The 21879-nt window shown below is 48.6% G+C and overlaps 1 protein-coding gene across 3 annotated transcripts in view; it reads right to left on the reverse strand.

Moving 5' to 3' along the window:
• The window catches only part of FGF6 (fibroblast growth factor 6), an 88335-nt gene extending 84076 nt beyond the window's left edge, over nucleotides 1-4259 (reverse strand). For all 3 annotated transcript variants that reach the window (XM_068273136.1, XM_068273134.1, XM_068273135.1), the window contains exon 1: nucleotides 3738-4259. In XM_068273136.1, the coding sequence (XP_068129237.1) occupies nucleotides 3738-4077 (340 nt within the window). In that variant the 5' untranslated portion in view covers nucleotides 4078-4259. The remainder of the gene's footprint in view (nucleotides 1-3737) is intronic.
• Between the last annotated feature and the right edge of the window lie 17620 nt (nucleotides 4260-21879).

Raw genomic sequence — 21879 nt, forward strand, 5'->3', positions numbered from 1 at the left:
TATGTCTCTGTGTGTGTGCGTGTATAGCTGCATGTATGTGTGTGTCACTGTCTGCATGTAAGTGTGTATAGCTGCATGTATGTGTGTGCATGTCACAGTCTGCATATAAGGATGTATGTCTGCATGCATATGTGTATGCCTATAAGTATGTGTGTGTATGCCACAGTCTCCATGTATGTGTGTATGTCTGCATGTATGTGTGTGTCACAGTCTGCATGTATGTGTGTATGTCTGCATGTATATGTGTGTCACAGTCTGCATGTATGTGTGTGTATGTCTGCATGTATGTGTGTGTATGTCTGCATGTATGTGTGTGTATGTCTGCATGTAAGTGTGTATGTCTGTATGTATGTGTGTGTATGTCTGCATGTATGTGTGTGTATGTCTGCATGTATGTGTGTGTGTGTCTGTATGTGTGTGTATGTCTGCATGTATGTGTGTGTGTGTGTCTGTATGTGTGTGTATGTCTGCATGTATGTGTGTATGTCTGCATGTGTATGTGTGTATGTCTGCATGTATGTGTGTGTATGTCTGCATGTATGTGTGTATGTCTGCATGTATGTGTGTGTATGTGTGTCTGTATGTGTGTGTATGTCTCCATGTATGTGTGTGTGTGTGTGTGTCTGTATGTGTGTGTATGTCTCCATGTATGTGTGTGTGTGTGTGTGTCTGTATGTGTGTGTGTATGTGAGTGTGTATGTCTGCATGTATGTGTGCGTATGTGTGCATGTATGAGTGTGTATGTCTGCATGTGTGTGTGTGGATGTCTGCGTGTATGAGTGTGTATGTCTGTATGTATGTGTGTATGTGTCTGCATGTATTAGTGTGTATGTCTGCACGTATGTGTGTGTGTGTATGTCTGCGTGTATGAGTGTGTATATCTGCATGTATATATGTGTGTGTGTGTGTGTGTGTGTGTGTGTGTGTGTGCATGTATTAGTGTGTATGTCTGCATGTATGAGTGTGTATGTCTCTGTGTGTGTGCGTGTATAGCTGCATGTATGTGTGTGTCACTGTCTGCATGTAAGTGTGTATAGCTGCATGTATGTGTGTGCATGTCACAGTCTGCATATAAGGATGTATGTCTGCATGCATATGTGTATGCCTATAAGTATGTGTGTGTATGCCACAGTCTCCATGTATGTGTGTATGTCTGCATGTATGTGTGTGTCACAGTCTGCATGTATGTGTGTATGTCTGCATGTATATGTGTGTCACAGTCTGCATGTATGTGTGTGTATGTCTGCATGTATGTGTGTGTATGACTGCATGTATGTGTGTGTATGACTGCCTGTATGTGGGTTTATGTCTGCATGTATGTGTGTATAGCTGCATGTGTGTGTGTGTGTGTGTGTGTGTGTGTGTGTGTGTATGTCTGCATGTGTGTGTGTGTGTATGTCTGCATGTGTGTGTGTGTATGTCTGCAAGTATGTGTGTGTGTATGTCTGCAAGTATGTGTGTATGCCTGTAAGTATGTGTGTGTATGCCACAGTTTCCATGTATGTGTGTATGTCGGTATGTGTGTGTAACAGTCTGCATGTATGTGTGTGTGCATGTATGTCTGCATGTATGTGTGTGTGTGTATGTCACTGTCTGCATGGAGGTGTGTATGCCTGTAAGTATGTGTGTGTCACAATCTGCACGAATGTGTGTATGCCTGCATGTGTGTGTGTATGTCTGTCTGTATGTATGTGTGTGTGCATGCATGTCCGCATATATGTGTGTGTATAGCTGCATGTATGTGTGTGTATGTCTGCATGTATGTGTGTGTATGTCACTGTCTGCATGTAAGTGTGTATGCCTGTAAGTATGTGTGTGTCACAGTCTGCACGAATGTGTGTATGCCTGCATGTGTGTGTGTGTGAGAGTGTGTGTGTGTATGTCTGCATGTATGTGTGCATGCATGTCTGCATGTGCATGTATGTGTGTGTATGTCACAGCCTGCATGTAAGTGTGTATGTCTGCATGTGTATGTCTGCATGTATGTGTAGGTCACAGTCTGCATGTAAGTGTGTATGTCTGTGTGTGTATGTCTGCATGTATGTGGGTGTATGACTGCATGTATGAGTGTGTTGTCTGCACGTGTGTTTGTGTGTGTCTGCATGTGTGTTTGTGTGTGTCTGCATGTATGAGTATGTATGTATGTACGTACGTGCATATGTGTATTGTTGTGTGTGTGTGTGTAGAGTGTGTGTAGAGTGTGTGTAGAGTGTGTGTAGAGTGTGTGTAGAGTGTGTGTGTGTGTGTGTGTGTGTGTGTGTGTGTGTGTGTGTGTGTGTGTGTGTGTGTGTGTGTGTGTGTGTGTGTGTGTGTGTGCTTGTATGTTGTGTATACACTTGTTTATTTGTATAAATGTATATATTTATTTACATTGGTGTGTCTGTGCTTGTGCATATGTGTGCATGCATAAATATACAGTACATCATCTGTGTTTATATGTGCATGTCTGCTTTTGTGTATTTTTATATCTGTGTGTTTATATATGGATGAGCACCTGTATTTGTGTGAGTGTGTGTGTGTGTGTGTGTGTGTGTGTGTGTGTGTGTGTGTGTGTGTGCGTGTGTGTGTGTGCACTTGTGTGTGTGTGTGTGTGTGTGTGTGTGTGCGTGTGTGTGTGTGTGTGTGTGTGCACTTGTGTGTGTTAGCATGTGTTTGTGCAGTTCTGTGAATATACATTTTTGTAGGTGTGTGTGTATGTAGGCATTTCTATGTGTGCCTGTAAGTAGGTGTATGTATATAGATATGTGTCTGCAGGCTTGTGTGTGTATGTATGTAGGTGTGTGTTTCTGTACATGTGAGTGACCATGTGTTTGTATATATGTGTATGTGAGCATTTGTTTATGTGTGTAGGCGTGTGTGTATCTATGTGTGTGTATATATGCTTGCATATGTGTATCTATGTACATGCTTATTTATATTATATTGAAGTGTATACTTGTGTTTGTGTGTTAGTATGAGTTTGTGTGTGTCTGTGAATATATGTGTAGGTGTATGAGTGTATATGTGGCATTGTGCAGGCATGTGTATATGTGTGTGTAGGCATCTGTATGTATGTATGTGTGTGTGTGTGTGTGTGTGTACAGTGTGTGAGTACAGTGTGTGTGTATGTATGTATGTATATATATATATATATATATATATATATATATATATATATATATATATATATATATATATATATATATATATGCGTACATGTGTGTGTGTGTGTGTATGTACGTGTGTGTGTGTGTGTGCATATATATGTGTATGAGTGTGTAGGGATGGGTTTGTGTGCATCTATATGGGTGTATTCATAAATCGAATCATTATATTTTGCCACAACTGGTCACATAGTCGCTCATTTTGGGAGATTAGATCAGCCAAAAATGACAGGTTAATTTCTAGGGAAGCAATAATGTTCTAGCAAATGTGATTAAAAAAAATAAATTTAAAAATATCTGAATCTGTATATAATCGATTGTTACAGTCGGTTATTGTTTGGCAACCGTTGCGTGCACATCAGTATTCATCTGTGTACGTTGACGTGTGTGTGTCAGTGCATGTATCTGCACGCGTGATTACATGTGTATAAACACAAGCAGGGGACGCTGACCTCCTGATGGGGGGTGAATTGGCACATCAATGTTTCCTGGCAGGTGGTTCTCGGTCACACACAGACACATAGAGCATTGGGCATGCACTGAGCACCCATACCGGGTGTAGAATCGATCGCAGGACTTGGGGGTGACACTCACTATATGGACTTTCACTGTGGACTCCATTTATCTTCCCATCAGGTAGCACTTGCAGATGGAATCCAATCCCCACGTTGCAGTACAGTCTCCTTTGCCTCTTAATTCCCTGCAAATAATTGTTCTTCCACCGGAGGTCCAATCTGTCGGAAGGCAACCCAATCGACCTGGAGAAAAACGACTCCCAAGCCCTCTCCAGCGAGGTCCCGTTAGCCCTGTAGGGGATGGGGTACGAAGAAACCATCTCGGCCACCACGCCCAGAAGCAGGAGCACAGGCAACGTCCAGCTGCGGACCCCCACTCCGAGGGACATAGTGATGACTGGCCTTTGTGCAACGGCCATCCGGTTCACCTTCTGGACACGTGGTCAGAATTGATGGCCCTAAAAATACCGCCCTCCTTGTTTTTCTGTCTTCAGCATGGCGGCGAGAGCTTATTTTTGGAAAGCAGAGAAAGCTCGCTGACATGAAACCAAACCCCGAGGGTGAATGAGCGTAGAAAACACGGAGTCCAGCATGCTCCAAGGCGGTGGGGACCATGTTTTGTAGCTCCTCAGGACTAGTGGGCAGCTTTAGATATATCTGCTTGGCCTATCTTTATACTTCAGAGGCTGTCCTACTTCTCCACGTCACTGTGTGACATCCACAGCATGGTAAACTGGAGATATAGAAGAAGACTTCACACTGACCTGCTCAGTCGTCTCGGCAACGGGCCTGGCTTTAAAAAGCTGCCACAGCAGCCCCGGGAAGGGATGAATTTCACGGGATATCTTTCTGAAAACGTTACATGTGAAACGGCCCCCTTCGAGGTCCAAATTGGTTGAATGGTCAGATGTCTAACATGCAGCTGCCTTATTTAGAGAGCGCTAAAGTTAAAACGAGCCCCTTGCCTCATCGCTGAGCAATGATTGAGCTGCAGGCACTTCCTCGTCGGTATGGTCACTGAGTTAACATTGGGATAACGGAATCAGATGGTGGAAGCAGAGACCAGTCGTACAGGCAGCGTAGGACCCCCACCCCCAATCACCCGCAGGACCAGAAAAGGATCCTGGCCATAAATTCTCACATCTAATTGCCACGGAATGACAAAGTCATTGTCAGGGATTAGGCCATTAGATTCGCACCCCGTTCTACAATTTGTTGTTGTTTGGGCGCACGGACATCAAATCAGAGTGGATAAAATACATTTGTCTTCTCGTTTACTGGCAGCTTAAGGGATAAGTGTAAATATAGTATAAATAGATTAAATAAGCCTATTATTGCTCCTTGATCAGTTGAAACGTATTATCTGTTTTGTCCCCTGCCCCCCTCCAAAGAGTATGACATTTCTTTGGCTGATACTTGTTTACAAACTCTTCCCCTCCTCAGCAGGTCTGTATACTGTGTACACTGTACAGCAGCTCTGATATCTCTGCATCCCTGTGTGACAGCTTTACTCACATGACTTGTAGATCAGGTGTGATCATTGCTCTGTGCTGTCCTTCCTGTTCCTGTCTATACTGTATACTGTGTATACTGTACAGCAGCTCTGATATCTCTGCATCCCTGTGTGACAGCTTTACTCACATGACTTGTAGATCAGGTGTGATCATTGCTCTGTGCTGTCCTTCCTGTTCCTGTCTATACTGTATACTGTGTACACTGTACAGCAGCTCTGATATCTCTGCATCCCTGTGTGACAGCTTTACTCACATGACTTGTAGATCAGGTCTGATCATTGCTCTGCTCCCCTTCCTGTGTTCCTGTCTATACCGCATACTGTGTACACTGTACAGCAGCTCTGATAGCTCTGCATCCCTGTGTGACAGCTTTACTCACATGACTTGTAGATCAGGTCTGATCATTGCTCTGCTCCCCTTCCTGTGTTCCTGTCTATACCGCATACTGTGTACACTGTACAGCAGCTCTGATAGCTCTGCATCCCTGTGTGACAGCTTTACTCACATGACTTGTAGATCAGGTCTGATCATTGCTCTGCTCCCCTTCCTTTTCCTGTCTATACTGTATACTGTGTACACTGTACACCAGCTCTTATAGCCCTGCATCCCTGTGTGACAGCTTTACTCACATGGCTTGTAGATCAGGTCTGGTCATTGCTCTGTGCTGTCCTCCCTGTACCTGTCTATACTGTATACACTGTACACCAGCTCTGAATTAGGGATGGTCGGAAATGCCAATTTCCGATTCCGCGGTAAATCCACATTCCGCCACTGCCAATTACCGATTCCGCTTTCTGCATTTCAATGCGGAATTTCCGCCGGAAATCGTGGAAATTCCGCCCGACTTTAACATCGATTTTCTCAAAAACTATAAGGTCTTTTTGAAAACTTTTATTTTGCATCTTGTTCAGAAGATTCTGTTTAATAAATACTGCAAATTTGGTGTTTCTAGGACTTACGGGGGCTTTGCTATTAACCGCTAAAGTCGGCAGATTTTTACTGTAATGTAAAATGCAGAAAATAGGCAGATGCAGATTTTTTGCATTTTACATTACAGTAAAAATCCGCCGACTTTAGCGGTTAATAGCAAAGCCCCCGTAAGTCCTAGAAACAACAAATTTTCAGGGTTTATTAAACTGAATCTTGTGAACAAGAAGCAAAAACGTTTTCAAAAAGACCTTATAGTTTTTGAGAAAATCGATGTTAAATTCGGGCAGAATTTCCGCGATTTCTGGCGGAAATTTCCGCGATTTCCGGCGGAAATCCGCCTACCGCACTTGCATTACTGATTTCCGCATTCCGATGCGGAAATGCAATTTCCGATCGGAATTTCGGAAATTGCATTTCCGCGAAATCCGAATGAGCATCCCTAGCTCTGATATCTCTTCATCCCTGTATGACAGCTTTACTCACATGACTTGTAGATCAGGTCTGATCATTGCTCTGTGCTGTCCTTCCTGTCTATACTGTATACACTGTACACCAGCTCTGGGGGCGGGGCTCTGCAGACTATACCTGGCTACATATACTGGGGACACCTATACACCTGGCTACATATACTGGGGACACCTATACACCTGGCTACATATACTGGGGACACCTATACACCTGGCTACATATACTGGGGAGACCTATACACCTGGCTACATATACTGGGGACACCTATACACCTAGCTACATATACTGGGGACACCTATACACCTAGCTACATATACTGGGGAGACCTATACACCTGGCTGCATATACTGGGAAGACCTATACACGTGGCTGCATATACTGGGGACACCTATACACCTGGCTATACTGGGGAGACCTATACACCTAGCTACATATACTGGGGAGACCTATACACCTAGCTACATATACTGGGGACACTTATACACCTAGCTACATATACTGGGGAGACCTATACACCTGGCTGCATATACTGGGAAGACCTATACACGTGGCTGCATATACTGGGGACACCTATACACCTGGCTACATATACTGGGGACACCTATACACCTGGCTATACTGGGGGGACCTATACACCTGGCTACATATACTGGGGACACCTATACACCTGGCTGCATATACTGGGGGGACCTATACACCTGGCTATACTGGGGAGACCTATACACCTGGCTACATTTACTGGGGACACCTATACACCTGGCTATACCGGGGAGACCTATACACCTGGCTGCATATACTGGGAAGACCTATACACCTGGCTGCATATACTGGGAAGACCTATACACGTGGCTGCATATACTGGGGAGACCTATACACCTGGCTGCATATACTGGGAAGACCTATACACGTGGCTGCATATACTGGGGAGACCTATACACCTGGCTGCATATACTGGGAACACCTATACACTTGGCTGCATATACTGGGGAGACCTATACACCTGGCTGCATATACTGGAAAGACCTATACACGTGGCTGCATATACTGGGAAAACCTATACACCTGGCTGCATATACTGGGGACACCTATACACCTGGCTACATATACTGGGGGCACCTATACACCTGGCTACATATACTGGGGGCACATATACACCTGGCTACATATACTGGAGACACCTATACACCTGGCTGCATATACTGGGAAGACCTATACATCTGGCTGCATATACTGGGGAGACCTATACACCTGGCTGCATATACTGGGGGCACCTATACACCTGGCTACATATACTGGGGGCACCTATACACCTGGCTACATATACTGGGGGCACATATACACCTGGCTACATATACTGGGGACACCTATACACCTGGCTGCATATACTAGGAACACCTATACACTTGGCTGCATATACTGGGAAGACCTATACACATGGCTGCATATACTGGGAAGACCTATACACGTGGCTGCATATACTGGTGACACCTATACACCTGGCTGCATATACTGGGAAGACCTATACACCTGGCTGCATATACTAGGAAGACCTATACACCTGTCTTCATATACTGGGGAGACCTACACACCTGGCTACATATACTGGGGGCACCTATACACCTGGCTGCATATACTGGGGACACCTATACACCTGGCTACATATACTGGGGACACCTATACACCTAGCTACATATACTGGGGAGACCTATACACCTGGCTACATATACTGGGGAGACATATACACCTGGCTGCATATACTGGGGACACATACACCTGGCTGCATGTACTGGGAACACCTATACACCTGGCTATACTGGGGACACATACACCTGGCTGCATATACTGGGGACACCTATACACCTGGCTACATATACTGGGGAGACCTATACACCTGGCTACATATACTGGGGAGACCTATACACCTGGCTACATATACTGGGGAGACCTATACACCTGGCTATACTGGGGACACATACACCTGGCTGCATATACTGGGGACACCTATACACCTGGCTACATATACTGGGGAGACCTATACACCTGGCTACATATACTGGGGAGACCTATACACCTGGCTACATATACTGGGGACACCTATACACCTGGCTACATATACTGGGGACACCTATACACCTGGCTACATATACTGGGGACACCTATACACCTGGCTACATATACTGGGGACACCTATACACCTGGCTATACTGGGGACACCTATACACCTGGCTGCATATACTGGGGAGATACTTTAAATTGATATATTACTAATTTTAAAATGTTAATATGAAGGAAAATGAACCAGGATAGAAAGGACCAGTGTGGTTTGAATTATAAAACCACATATTTTTCTTAGGAAATCTTTATGGTATGCGTGACTAGGGGTGTGACGGGGGCGTGATCAAGGGTGTGGCAGGGGCGTGGCTTAAGTGTCCCTCTTTCTTATCTCAAAATGTTGGGAGGTATGCTGTACACAGCACTCGGGGAGGGGTAGAGAGGTTGGGGGCGGGGCTCTGTACATAAGACCCTGCTGCACACTGAATAGGGACTGTCTACAAATCTTTGTTTACAAATCTTTGTATGATTCCTTATCAGTGGCTGAGCAGGTGCAGTCATTAGAACAATTGTGCAGAGAGCACTGAGCGTTTTCTCTCTGTGCCCAGACTCCTCAAGTATCACTACAGTACAGAGCTCTTGGGGAGTGGGTAGAAAGGCTGGGGGTAGCACAGCACTGTACACAAGCCCCTGCTGAACACTGCATAGGGACGGTGTACAAATCTTTGTCTGCAAAATTTTGTATGATTCACTATCAGTGGCTGAGCAGATGCAGTCATTAGAACAACTGTGCAGAGAGCAGAAAGCTTTTTCTCTCCCCCCCCCTTTCCCCCTCCGTGGCTGCATCCCCTGCAGGATTTATTGTTACGCCCCTGCTGTGTGCCATCCCTACAGCTATATGAGTGCAGCTAAAGTGTCACCAAACACATAACTGTTCCAAGCGCTCAGCTATATCATGTGGTAAAACCACATGAGGCCAAATACACCCCTCTGACTAGGGAAGGTGAGGGGTGTATGCAAGCACAAAGGGGGTAAGAGGCACCCAGAGATGTATAAAACTAAGTTCAGAACAGATAGAAAGAAAAAAGGGGAGGTGGCTTACCTCAAAAATAACAATCTCATACAACAATAACATTTATTTAGCAGAGGCAACGCGTTTCGTGGATCTAAGCACCTCCTCCGGCCAATAACATTACCAAAGGTTCAAAAACCCCAAATAATGAGCTCCTCACTATTTTGGCTTTTTGAACCATTGGCACTGTAATTTTACTGAGGAAGTGGTGGTCAAACCCACGAAACGCGTTGCCTGTGCTAAATACAGTTCATTGTTTTATGAGATTGTCATTTTTGAGGTAAGCCACCTCCCCTTTTTTCTTTTTATCTGTTTTTACCTTACTCTTACACAAGTTGTGTAAAGGTGCCCATAGACCTGACGATTATGGGCAGATTCGACAAAGAGACAAATTCATCTCTAATCGAATCTGATTAAAGATAAATTTGTCCCTTTGTTGATTCTGCCCATACACTACAGGCCGATTCCCGTCCACACCGCCGCTGCCCCCAATGTATAAAAGTAACCCCCCCCCCGTGTGCACTTATATGTTACCTGTCCTGTAGAAGCCTCCACGCGGTGTCCAGAATCCCCCAGGCGGCTCTCCGTACACGCCAGTGGCGCATAGCATCTGACATCAGACGCTATGTGCCGACGTCAGACACTGTGCGTCAGTAGCCTGTATGGAGAGCCGCCCGCAGGTTACGGGACATTGCGCGGAGGCTGCTACAGGACAAGTAACGTACAAATGCACACACCCGGCACATTTATACATTGCGGTGGAGGTTTCGTTGTCTCGTCGCTCATTCCGGAAATTGCGCTTTACTGCCGCGTACTGACCAACCAACTTTGGCTCGACATCTTGCGGCATGCGCGATCGACCATGCGACCAATTTCCGTCCCGTAATTGGTCGCTTTGTTGGTCGGGCATGCACTTGGCGGCACCAATTTTTTGGATGGTCGATAGGCTGCCAAGTCACCTGATGTATGGCCACCTTAAGACCACGTTGTGGTGAGGCCCGGGGGCCGCGCTGCACCGCCAAAAGCCGGCCTACAGGGATTACCACATTAGTACGGGGTAATCTCTCTCTGGCATCTGGCAAACCAGGAAGTGCCGCTCACTTCCTGTCCGGCAATTGATGATGTGTGTGGAAGCCAATTTCTAAAATAGGCTTCCGCGCATGCGCGACGTAGATAACTGTGGCAGGTTTTTAAAATGTACGTGCGTTACCATAGACTTACATGACTTCCGACGCGACGCAGGTATTAAAGCGTGTTAGATAGGGCACTTGCAGCGCAGCACACCGCAACATGGGGAGTGCGAACTCCTCCATAGATTAACATGACTAGAATAATTGAACAAAACAGAGGCGCCAGCAAGGATAAAATAATTAAAAAACGTTTTAAAAGGAGGGATGTAGGTGGACTCACCTCCCTCAGGTACAGACCAGCCAATGAGCCGTCAGTAAACAACAATATTTTTATTTATTATTGGGGATTCTCCAGGTACATGCAACGCGTTTCACGGGTAAACCTCCTGCTTCATCAGGCAAACAAGATCGGAGAAACACATTCAAAGGTCCGGTTCTGGTAAGAGCACCTCCGGTTCTCAGAGGTGCTCTTACCAGAACCGGACCTTTGAATGTGTTTCTCCGATCTTGATTGCCTGATGAAGCAGGAGGTTTACCCGTGAAACGCGTTGCATGTACCTGGAGAATCCCCAATAATAAAAATATTGTTGTTTACTGACGGCTCATTGGCTGGTCTGTACCTGAGGGAGGTGAGTCCACCTACATCCCTCCTTTTAAAACGGTTTTTAATTATTTTATCCTTGCTGGCGCCTCTGTTTTGTTCAATTATTCTAGTGATTAAGTCCACCCTGGGTGGAGGGGTGTATCCCCATCTTCTTTTTCTTGTCTACAGAGAGCGACATTTTAAATACCTGAGTGTGGTCAGGTTATAATTCTCCACACTTGCCGTTCCAGTGGTTGCCTTTGTGGTAACCCAACTTTGTGAGTATATCAACTATCGATTTATATTTACGCCATTTCATTCTGACATACTGCACCATATCGGGCTCTCGGTCTCGTTTCTTTTTTTCAAAAGCCATAGATTAACATGAGGCTGCGGTAAATTTACCGCACCGCCTCAGTGTGAAATGACCCTCAGTGTCAGCCAGGACACACCGTGTTGCCAGAGCCAAATCATACACAAGGCGCAGAGGTCTAGGCAGTTTCCTAGGGCCTGGAGAGAGTCTAGGGGCCTGGAGGATGCTAGCCCTCATCAAATCTTACGGGGGAAAAATCCAGGTGACTATCTGGTAGTGATGGCCAAGTAGGTGCAAGTAACTTCGAGTTGATGCAAATGTATGCACATCTTTATGCAAATATATGCAGCTTCAAAAATTAACCAATCGAATTTTACCTCAGCAGGATTTGATTGGTTCATTTTCAAGCTGCATACAATTTGCATAAATGTGCATCAACTCGAAGTTATTTGCATCTTCTTGGCCATCACTACTATGGTATCTGGCTTGGGGGGCGGTGGCAAAAACTGCTATCTTGCCTAGGCATCCATTTCATCTCATTTACTCCATATGTAGGATCTATTCACACCTGTGTTTTCAAAACGCCTGCAAAATTTTGCAGTAGTGATTTTTTTCCGCGATTTCAGGCGGAAAAATCACTGATCAGTGCGGCGATTTTGAGGCGATCGCGTTTAGCGCTTCTTTAGCACTGAAACGCAATCACCAGAAAATGGTGCAGGCTACGCGTTCTTGGCTGTTTTTGGGCGATTTTTTTTTAAAAAGCACTAGCGTTTGAGTGAATGGGGCTCTAGAGTGAATGGGGCCGTAATGTTGGACCATCCAAGGACTTGGTTTTGTTGAGGAGACTCTTGCTCCACTTCTTCTACACGACCGTACAGGTGAAGTCGCGGCTCCGTGTAGCGTGACAGAGCCCAGCCCGTATCCCTCGTCCTAAATCATGAAAGGCATGCGAGCCTCCGGGTCCCGGGCAGGGCCGGGCCAAGGCATAGGCTGGAGAGGCTCCAGCCTCAGGGCGCAGTGTAGGAGGGGGCGCACAATTCATTCAGCTGTCATTCCTAATTGTGTATGAAGCAGAAAGAAATAAGAAAAGGGGATACATAGCAGTGACTGCAAGCCAGATAACTAGATATTAAGGTGTTGGGGAGGTTGTGGGCCCTGTGGCCCTCTTAGTCTAGCAATCAGTGTAATAGCAATCAGTGTGTGACGGCTGGGGTGGGAGGGATGGAGGGGCGCACTTTGGTGTCTCAGCCTTGGGTGCTGGAGGACCTTGTCCCTGCTCTGGTCCCGGGTGACAACAGGACGTGACGGACTGGCGCGATCGGCATCCCTTTGAGGTTGCACTGCTGTAGACAAGTCCACGTCACGTCACCGTGCAAATACCTCTGAGGACAGCAGTAAAATGAGAGCAGAGCTGCCACTTATCCCGGGCCGGAGCAGACGAGCAGGAGTTCCATGCCGGCCTCCTGTCTGCTGAGCTCTGGGAAACAGCTGTGCTCGCAACCTGCTTATTATATGTGTGTTCACATGCTGCAGCTGTGGGGACGGAGCTTACAGCCAGCACGCGGGACGGACTCAGCGGCAGCAGCAGGACTCTGGGGGTTTTTGGTTCTTAGGCTGGAAGCACACATAGCAGAAACGCTAGCGTTGCAGAAAACACTGCGTTTTTGCCGCTGATGGAAGTCTATGGGCTGCAGGAAAAAAACGCATATCAAAAACGCTGCTTATGTTGCATAATCTTCAAAAATGCAGCAAAAATGCACATAAAAGTCAATGGAAACACAATGGTATGCATTTTCCATGCATTTTTAATGCATTTTTTAATGCGTTTTTTCAAGGAAAAAAAAACGTTTTTTCATGTATTTCCACTTCCTGCTGTCTTCCTAATGATTTGCATAAAACGCAAAAGAAAAATGCATGAAAAACGCATATGTGTTTTGTACATGCAAACCGCGAATGAATTAAAATGCACGCAAAACACTTGAAAAACGCACACAACATTAACATAAAACATGACATAAAACGCAGCTTTTCATGTTATGTCACGTCTGCACCTAACCTGAAAGGGAACCTGATAGGAGAGGTACGTGGAGGTTGCCATATTTATTTCCTTTTAGCTTTAAGCAATACCAGTTCCCTGGCTTTCCTGCTGATCCTCTGCCTCTAATACATTTAGCTATAGCCCCTGAACAAGCATGAAGTAGATCAGGTTTTTCTGACATTGTTAGATCTGAAAAGATTAGCTGCATGCTTGTTTCTGGTGTGATTTGGACACTACTGCAGCTAAATAGATCAGCAGGGCTGCCAGGCAACTGGTATTGTTTAAAGGGGTTCTGTGGATCATAAAATAAACTCAAAATCTGACACTTACCTGGGGCTTCTATCGGCCCCCTGCAGCTGTCATGTCCCGCTCCATCCTCCTACGATACTCCGTTCCCCGCCGCCGATCCCAGTCTATTATTCGTCTAACTAGACGAATAAGTCTCGCTCCCACTCGAGTCTCCGGGAGCATACTGCGCAGACGCAGTACGGTAGTCTAGGTCAAATTAAGGGGAAGCCAATTAACTTAGCATGGATTTACCTCACAGTAGCCTGTAGGTACAGATGTCCTGGCACACTAGACTCCGCCCTCCATGAACCTACAAACCCCACCGAACTGAACTGCAAGTGTGCTGGCTGTCCCAGCTGTCACCTTTCCCTTACTTCCCTTGCCCATCATAGGTAGCTGCAGGTGCTCCTTAGTATTAGGTAGCCATAAGTACCCGCAATATTAAGTAGCTAGAGGTGCCCCTTAGTATTAGGTAGCCATAAGTACCCGCAATATTAAGTAGCTAGAGGTGCCCCTGACTAAAGGCAGATTTTGTCAGTGGAATGTCAAGAGCTGGGTGAGAAACCTCTAATTTATGCTCTGTTAGGGACTGTGCATGGGGAATAAGAGAGGGAGGCACTAGGGGAGGGGAGTGAGCCGCCCCTCCATCATCAGGTGCCTGTAGGCGCGTCCCTAATGTGCCTTATGGTAAATCCGGCCCGGATGATGGCCGGCACAGTTAGACTCGGCACAGGCTCCGTACATTGGCGCCGTTCTGCATTCAGTGTTTTTCATCCCCCAAAACATAAAATAGGAAAGCCATTTCCATTTGTTGTCTATTTCAGGCCGGGGACATCACAAATAGACCAGCAGAGCGATGTCCGCAGCAAACATCTGCTGCATGAATTAGCTGGAGAAATCTTAGAGCTGGACGCTTATAGCGCGGGCTTCACAGACCACCGGCTGCGCAGAGACGGGGGGCCGCAGCAATCTCTCACGCAGGAACACTGGAGAGTTTTAAGGGGCCTGAAATTCAGCAATGTTTTGGGGGGTTGTGGACTTCTCCGGCCCCTGGGCTTGTCCTCACTGTGGGTGGGCTTATGTTTGAATCATGCAAGTGACGCTGATTCCTCCAATCAGCAGAGACCCTTGATAAAGACTTAGTTACGCCTCTTTCAGACAGATTCCCTGTCCCGCTGCTGTTCAGGTGCAGGGCCGGTTCTCTCATGAAGCAAGGTGAAACACTTGCATCAGGTGGCCGAGATTACAGGGGCGGCATGTTTGTACTGTGTGTTTACACTAACAGCATGCAGTCAGAGTAGGAGGAGAAGTGAGAAGAGAGCGAGGTGATGAGGTCATCATTGGGGAAAAGCAGCTTGTTGTGCTGTGTGAGGAGTCTGACAGTGAGTGAGGAGGGGGAGGCAGAAGAGCATCATTGGGGAAAAGCAGCTTGTTGTGCTGTGTGAGGAGTCTGACAGTGAGTGAGGAGGGGGGAGGCAGGAGAGCATCATTGGGGAAAAGCAGCTGGTTGTGCTGTGTGAGGAGTCTGACAGGAAGTGAGGAGGGGGGAGGCAGGAGAGCAGCATTGGGGAAAAGCATTTGGTTGTGCTGTGTGAGGAGTCTGACAGCGAGTGAGGAGAGGGGAGGCAGGAGAGCAGCATTGGGGAAAAGCAGCTTGTTGTGCTATGTGAGGAGTCTGGCAGTGAGTGAGGAGGGGGGAGGAGGAGAGCATCATTGGGGAAAAGCAGCCTGTTGTGCTGTGTGAGGAGTCTGACAGTGAGCGAGGAGGGGGGAGGCAGGAGAGCATCATTAGGGAAAAGCAGCTTGTTGTGCTGTGTGAGGAGTGTGACAGTGAGTGAGGAGAGGGGAGGCAGGAGAGCAGCATTGGGGAAAAGCAGCTTGTTGTGCTGTGTGAGGAGTCTGACAGTGAGTGAGGAGGGGGAGGCAGGAGAGCAGCATTGGAGAAAAGCAGCTTGTTGTGCTGTGTGAGGAGTGTGACAGTGAGTGAGGAGAGGGGAGGCAGGAGAGCATCATTGGGGAAAAGCAGCTTGTTGTGCTGTGTGAGGAGTCTGACAGGGAGTGAGGAGAGAGGAGGCAAGAGAGCAGCATTGGGGAAAAGCAGCTTGTTGTGCTGTGTGAGGGGTATGACAGTGAGTGAGGAGTGAGGAGGCAGGAGAGCATCATTGGGGAAAAGCAGCTTGTTGTGCTGTGTGTGGAGTCTGACAGTGAGTGAGGAGGGGGAGGCAGGAGAGCAGCATTGGAGAAAAGCAGCTTGTTGTGCTGTGTGAGGAGTGTGACAGTGAGTGAGGAGAGGGGAGGCAGGAGAGCATCATTGGGGAAAAGCAGCTTGTTGTGCTGTGTGAGGAGTCTGACAGTGAGTGAGGAGGGGGAAGTAGGAGAGCATCATTGGGGAAAAGCAGCTTGTTGTGCTGTGTGAGGAGTGTGACAGTGAGTGAGGAGGAGGGAGGCAGGAGAGCAGCATTGGGGAAAATCAGCTTGTTGTGCTGTGTGAGGAGACTGACAGTGAGTGAGGAGGAGGGAGGCAGGAGAGCAGCATTGGGGAAAAGCATTTGGTTGTGCTGTGTGAGGAGTCTGACAGTGAGTGAGGAGGGGGGAGGCAGGAGAGCATCATTGGGGAAAAGCAGCTTGTTGTGCTGTGTGAGGAGTCTGACAGTGAGTGAGGAGGGGGAGGCAGGAGAGCAGCATTGGGGAAAAGCAGCTTGTTGTGCTATGTGAGGAGTCTGGCAGTGAGCGAGGAGGGGGGAGGCAGGAGAGCAGCATTGGTGAAAAGCAGCTTGTTGTGCGGTGTGAGGAGTCTGACAGTGAGCGAGGAGGGGGGAGGCAGGAGAGCAGCATTGGGGAAAAGCAGCTTGTTGTGCTGTGTGAGAAGTCTGACAGTGAGTGAGGAGGGGGGAGGCAGGAGAGCAGCATTGGGGAAAAGCAACTTGTTGTGCTGTGTGAGGAGTGTGACAGTGAGTGAGGAGGGGGGAGGCAGGAGAGCAGCATTGGGGAAAAGCAGCTTGTTGTGCTGTGTGAGGAGTCTGACAGTGAGTGAGGAGGGGGAGGCAGGAGAGCAGCATTGGAGAAAAGCAGCTTGTTGTGCTGTGTGCGGAGTCTGACGGTGAGTGAGGAGGGAGGCAGGAGAGCAGTATTGGGGAAAAGAAGCTTGTTGTGCTGTGTGAGGAGTCTGGCAGTGAGTGAGGAGGAGGGAGGCAGGAGAGCAGCATTGGGGAAAAGCAACTTGTTGTGCTGTGTGAGGAGTCTGACAGTGAGTGAGGAGGGGGAGGCAGGAGAGCAGCATTGGAGAAAAGCAGCTTGTTGTGCTGTGTGAGGAGTGTGACAGTGAGTGAGGAGAGAGGAGGCAGGAGAGCAGCATTGGGGAAAAGCAGCTTGTTGTGCTGTGTGAGGAGTCTGACAGTGAGTGAGGAGGGGGAGGCAGGAGAGCAGCATTGGAGAAAAGCAGCTTGTTGTGCTGTGTGAGGAGTGTGACAGTGAGTGAGGAGAGAGGAGGCAGGAGAGCAGCATTGGGGAAAAGCAGCTTGTTGTGCTATGTGAGGAGTCTGGCAGTGAGTGAGGAGGAGGGAGGCAGGAGAGCAGCATTGGGGAAAAGCAACTTGTTGTGCTGTGTGAGGAGTCTGACAGTGAGTGAGGAGGGGGAGGCAGGAGAGCAGCATTGGAGAAAAGCAGCTTGTTGTGCTGTGTGAGGAGTGTGACAGTGAGTGAGGAGAGGGGAGGCAGGAGAGCATCATTGGGGAAAAGCAGCTTGTTGTGCTGTGTGAGGAGTCTGACAGTGAGTGAGGAGGGGGAAGCAGGAGAGCAGCATTGGAGAAAAGCAGCTTGTTGTGCTGTGTGCGGAGTGTGACAGTGAGTGAGGAGAGAGGAGGCAGGAGAGCAGCATTGGGGAAAAGCAGCTTGTTGTGCTGTGTGAGGAGTCTGACAGTGAGTGAGGAGGGGGAGGCAGGAGAGCAGCATTGGAGAAAAGCAGCTTGTTGTGCTGTGTGAGGAGTGTGACAGTGAGTGAGGAGAGAGGAGGCAGGAGAGCAGCATTGGGGAAAAGCAGCTTGTTGTGCTATGTGAGGAGTCTGGCAGTGAGTGAGGAGGAGGGAGGCAGGAGAGCAGCATTGGGGAAAAGCAACTTGTTGTGCTGTGTGAGGAGTCTGACAGTGAGTGAGGAGGGGGAGGCAGGAGAGCAGCATTGGAGAAAAGCAGCTTGTTGTGCTGTGTGAGGAGTGTGACAGTGAGTGAGGAGAGGGGAGGCAGGAGAGCATCATTGGGGAAAAGCAGCTTGTTGTGCTGTGTGAGGAGACTGATAGTGAGTGAGGAGGAGGGAGGCAGGAGAGCAGCATTGGGGAAAAGCAGCTTGTTGTGCTGTGTGAGGAGTCTGACAGTGAGTGAGGAGAGGGGAGGCAGGAGAGCATCGTTGGGGAAAAGCAGCTTGTTGTGCTGTGTGAGAAGTCTGACAGTGAGTGAGGAGGGGGGAGGCAGGAGAGCATCATTGAGGAAAAGCAGCTTGTTGTGCTGTGTGAGGAGTCTGACAGTGAGTGAGGAGAGGGGAGGCAGGAGAGCATCATTGGGGACAAGCAGCTTGTTGTGCTGTGTGAGGAGTCTGACAGTGAGTGAGGAGGGGGAAGCAGGAGAGCAGCATTGGGGAAAAGCAGCTTGTTTTGCTGTGTGAGGAGTCTGACAGTGAGTGAGGAGGGGGGAGGCAGGAGAGCATCATTGGGGAAAAGCAGCTTGTTGTGCTGTGTGAGGAGTCTGACAGTGAGTGAGGAGGGGGGAGGCAGGAGAGCATCATTGGGGAAAAGCAGCTTGTTGTGCTGTGGGAGGAGTCTGACAGTGAGTGAGGAGGGGGGAGGCAGGAGAGCATCATTGGGGAAAAGCAGCTTGTTTTGCTGTGTGAGGAGTCTGACAGTGAGTGAGGAGGGGGGAGGCAGGAGAGCATCATTGGGGAAAAGCAGCTTGTTTTGCTGTGTGAGGAGTCTGACAGTGAGTGAGGAGGGGGGAGGCAGGAGAGCATCATTGGGGAAAAGCAGCTTGTTTTGCTGTGTGAGGAGTCTGACAGTGAGTGAGGAGGGGGGAGGCAGGAGAGCATCATTGGGGAAAAGCAGCTTGTTGTGCTGTGGGAGGAGTGACAGTGAGTGAGGAGGGGGGTGGCAGGAGAGCATCATTAGGGAAAAGCAGCTTGTTGTGCTGTGTGATGAGTCTGACAGTGAGTGAGGAGGGGGGAGGCAGGAGAGCATCGTTGGGGAAAAGCAGCTTGTTGTGCTGTGTGAGAAGTCTGACAGTGAGTGAGGAGGGGGGAGGCAGGAGAGCATCGTTGGGGAAAAGCAGCTTGTTGTGCTGTGTGAGAAGTCTGACAGTGAGCGAGGAGGGGGGAGGCAGGAGAGCATCATTAGGGAAAAGCAGCTTGTTGTGCTGTGTGAGGAGTCTGACAGTGAGTGAGGAGGGGGAGGCAGAAGAGCATCATTGAGGAAAAGCAGCTTGTTGTGCTGTGTGAGGAGTCTGACAGTGAGTGAGGAGAGGGGAGGCAAGAGAGCATCATTGGGGACAAGCAGCTTGTTGTGCTGTGTGAGGAGTCTGACAGTGAGTGAGGAGGGGGAAGCAGGAGAGCAGCATTGGGGAAAAGCAGCTTGTTTTGCTGTGTGAGGAGTCTGACAGTGAGTGAGGAGGGGGGAGGCAGGAGAGCATCATTAGGGAAAAGCAGCTTGTTGTGCTGTGTGATGAGTCTGACAGTGAGTGAGGAGAGGGGGGGGGAGGCAGGAGAGCATCATTGGGGAAAAGCAGCTTGTTGTGCTGTGTGAGGAGTCGGACAGTGAGTGAGGAGGCAGGAGAGCAGCAGTGTGTCATTCGACTTGCACAGCAGAAGGGAGGAGAGGTGGCACTGCTGTACTGTACTGTTGAGGAATAGAGGACAGCCGGCTGGCTGAGGGATGAGCAGTTTGGTTGTCACAGACTCACAGCCAGCCAGTGTGTTATTGTGTTGAGCTGCAGCATGTCATGTCTCAGGTTATTGCATATGCTCCCTTGCTGACTAAGAACATTCAAGGAAGCAGAAATATTACATTATGTAATAAAACTGGCACCGCAGCTACTGAATAACATTCCATGCAAATTGTCTGGTGCTGTGCGATCGGGAAGGTGGGGCACCTCCTCACAAGTTTGCTGTTTGTATGTTTGTTTAAATGCAGCCTATTGGCAGCGGTTATTAAATCACGGCAGAGGACAGTGACATGTTGTGTTTAAGCACAGCTGCGGCCATGCTCAGATCTGACTCCGTGGGGGGGGGGGGGCAGCCTGTCTAGCACCAGTACGAGCGCTAACAAGCATCCAGAAGGTGCAGGAGAGCAGCTCATAGGCGGTGAATTCTCTGCCTGTCAGCTGCCTGTCCGAAAGAGGCCTAAGGGCCCTTTTACACTTAATGCGTTGGTATGCGTTAATGTGCGTTCGTAGGCGTCGGCATGCTTTTATTCCATAGCAGTGCATTGTGAAAAAGATATCAGTTAAAATGTGTGTAGTGGGAACTGTGCCATTGAAAACATGGGCATTACTTTGAAATTCAGTTATCTTTCAGTGTTAACTGGAAACAACTGATTACGTGTAAAAGGGGCCTTACTCTGGAGTTCATCTGCACAATTATGACCAGAGCAGGAAGGTACAGCCCCGTCTCTAGGGGTGGGCAAGGCGGGTGTCCGCTTGGGGCACAGTGCGGGAGGGGGGCACAGTGCAGGAGGAGGGAACAGCAGCCACATTGAGACACAGCTATGGGGAGGGGGGCCAAATCCTCCCTGCTTCTCCTTGCCCGCCTCCTCCATAGCCCCTGCCCCAATTGCAGAAATTTAGTGTGGCGGAAAGCGATTGCAGTGAAAACTCACCTCTAATGGGCTCCATGTGAGGACGACGTTCTGCCGAGGTTTCCTGTCTCCAGCGCCATTCACTCTACTTCCTGATTAGTGGATATAGCGTGAGCGGCACTGGAGACCGAGAAACATGTGGCCCTCACATGGATCCCGGAAGAGGTTAGTGGTCACTATGACCACTTCCTGCTCCGCTAAATCTGTGCAATGGTGAAGGTTGCAGGGAGGGGGAGGGGGGGGCTGGGTGGCAGAGGAAGGAGTTGGTCCCCCTCCCCACAGCTGTGTCAGTGTGCCCACTGCTCCCTCCTCCTGCACTGCTCTCCCCTCCTGCACTGTAATCCCCCAACCTGCCAAAGCTCTTCGGTGATGCGGCGGCACCTATACCTGGATATTGGGGCACCTATAACTGGCTGCCTATACTGGGGGCACCTATACTTGGCTACCTATAGTGGGACACCTATTCAGAGCTGGGACAAGGTCCTTCAGCACCCAAGGCTGAGACACCAAAGTGCGCCCCTCCATCCCTCCGCCCCAGCCGTCACACACTGATTGCTACTAGACTAAGAGGCGCCCCAGGGCCCCTAACCTCCCCAATACCTTAATCTCTAGTTATCTGACTTGCAGTCACTGCCATGTCCCCCCTTTTCCTATTTCTTTCTGCTTCAAACACAATTGGGAATGACAACTGAATGAATTCTGCGCCCCCTCCTACACTGCGCCCTGAGGCTGGAGCCTCTCCAGCCTCTGCCTCGGCCCAGCACCTATTACTGGCTACCTATACAGGGGGCGCCGATACCTGGCTGCATATACTGGGGACACTTATACCTGGCTATGTATACTGGGGGCACCTATACCTGGCTACCTATATTGGGGACACTTATACATGGATACCTATACTGGGGGTAATTATACCTGGCTACCTATACTGGGGACACCTATAACTGGCTACTTATACTGGGGGCGCCTATAACTGACTACCTATAGATGAGGTGCCTAGACC

This window comes from Hyperolius riggenbachi, chromosome 3 (genome assembly GCF_040937935.1).
Source record: "Hyperolius riggenbachi isolate aHypRig1 chromosome 3, aHypRig1.pri, whole genome shotgun sequence".
In the NCBI taxonomy this organism is placed as follows: Eukaryota; Metazoa; Chordata; class Amphibia; order Anura; family Hyperoliidae; genus Hyperolius; species Hyperolius riggenbachi.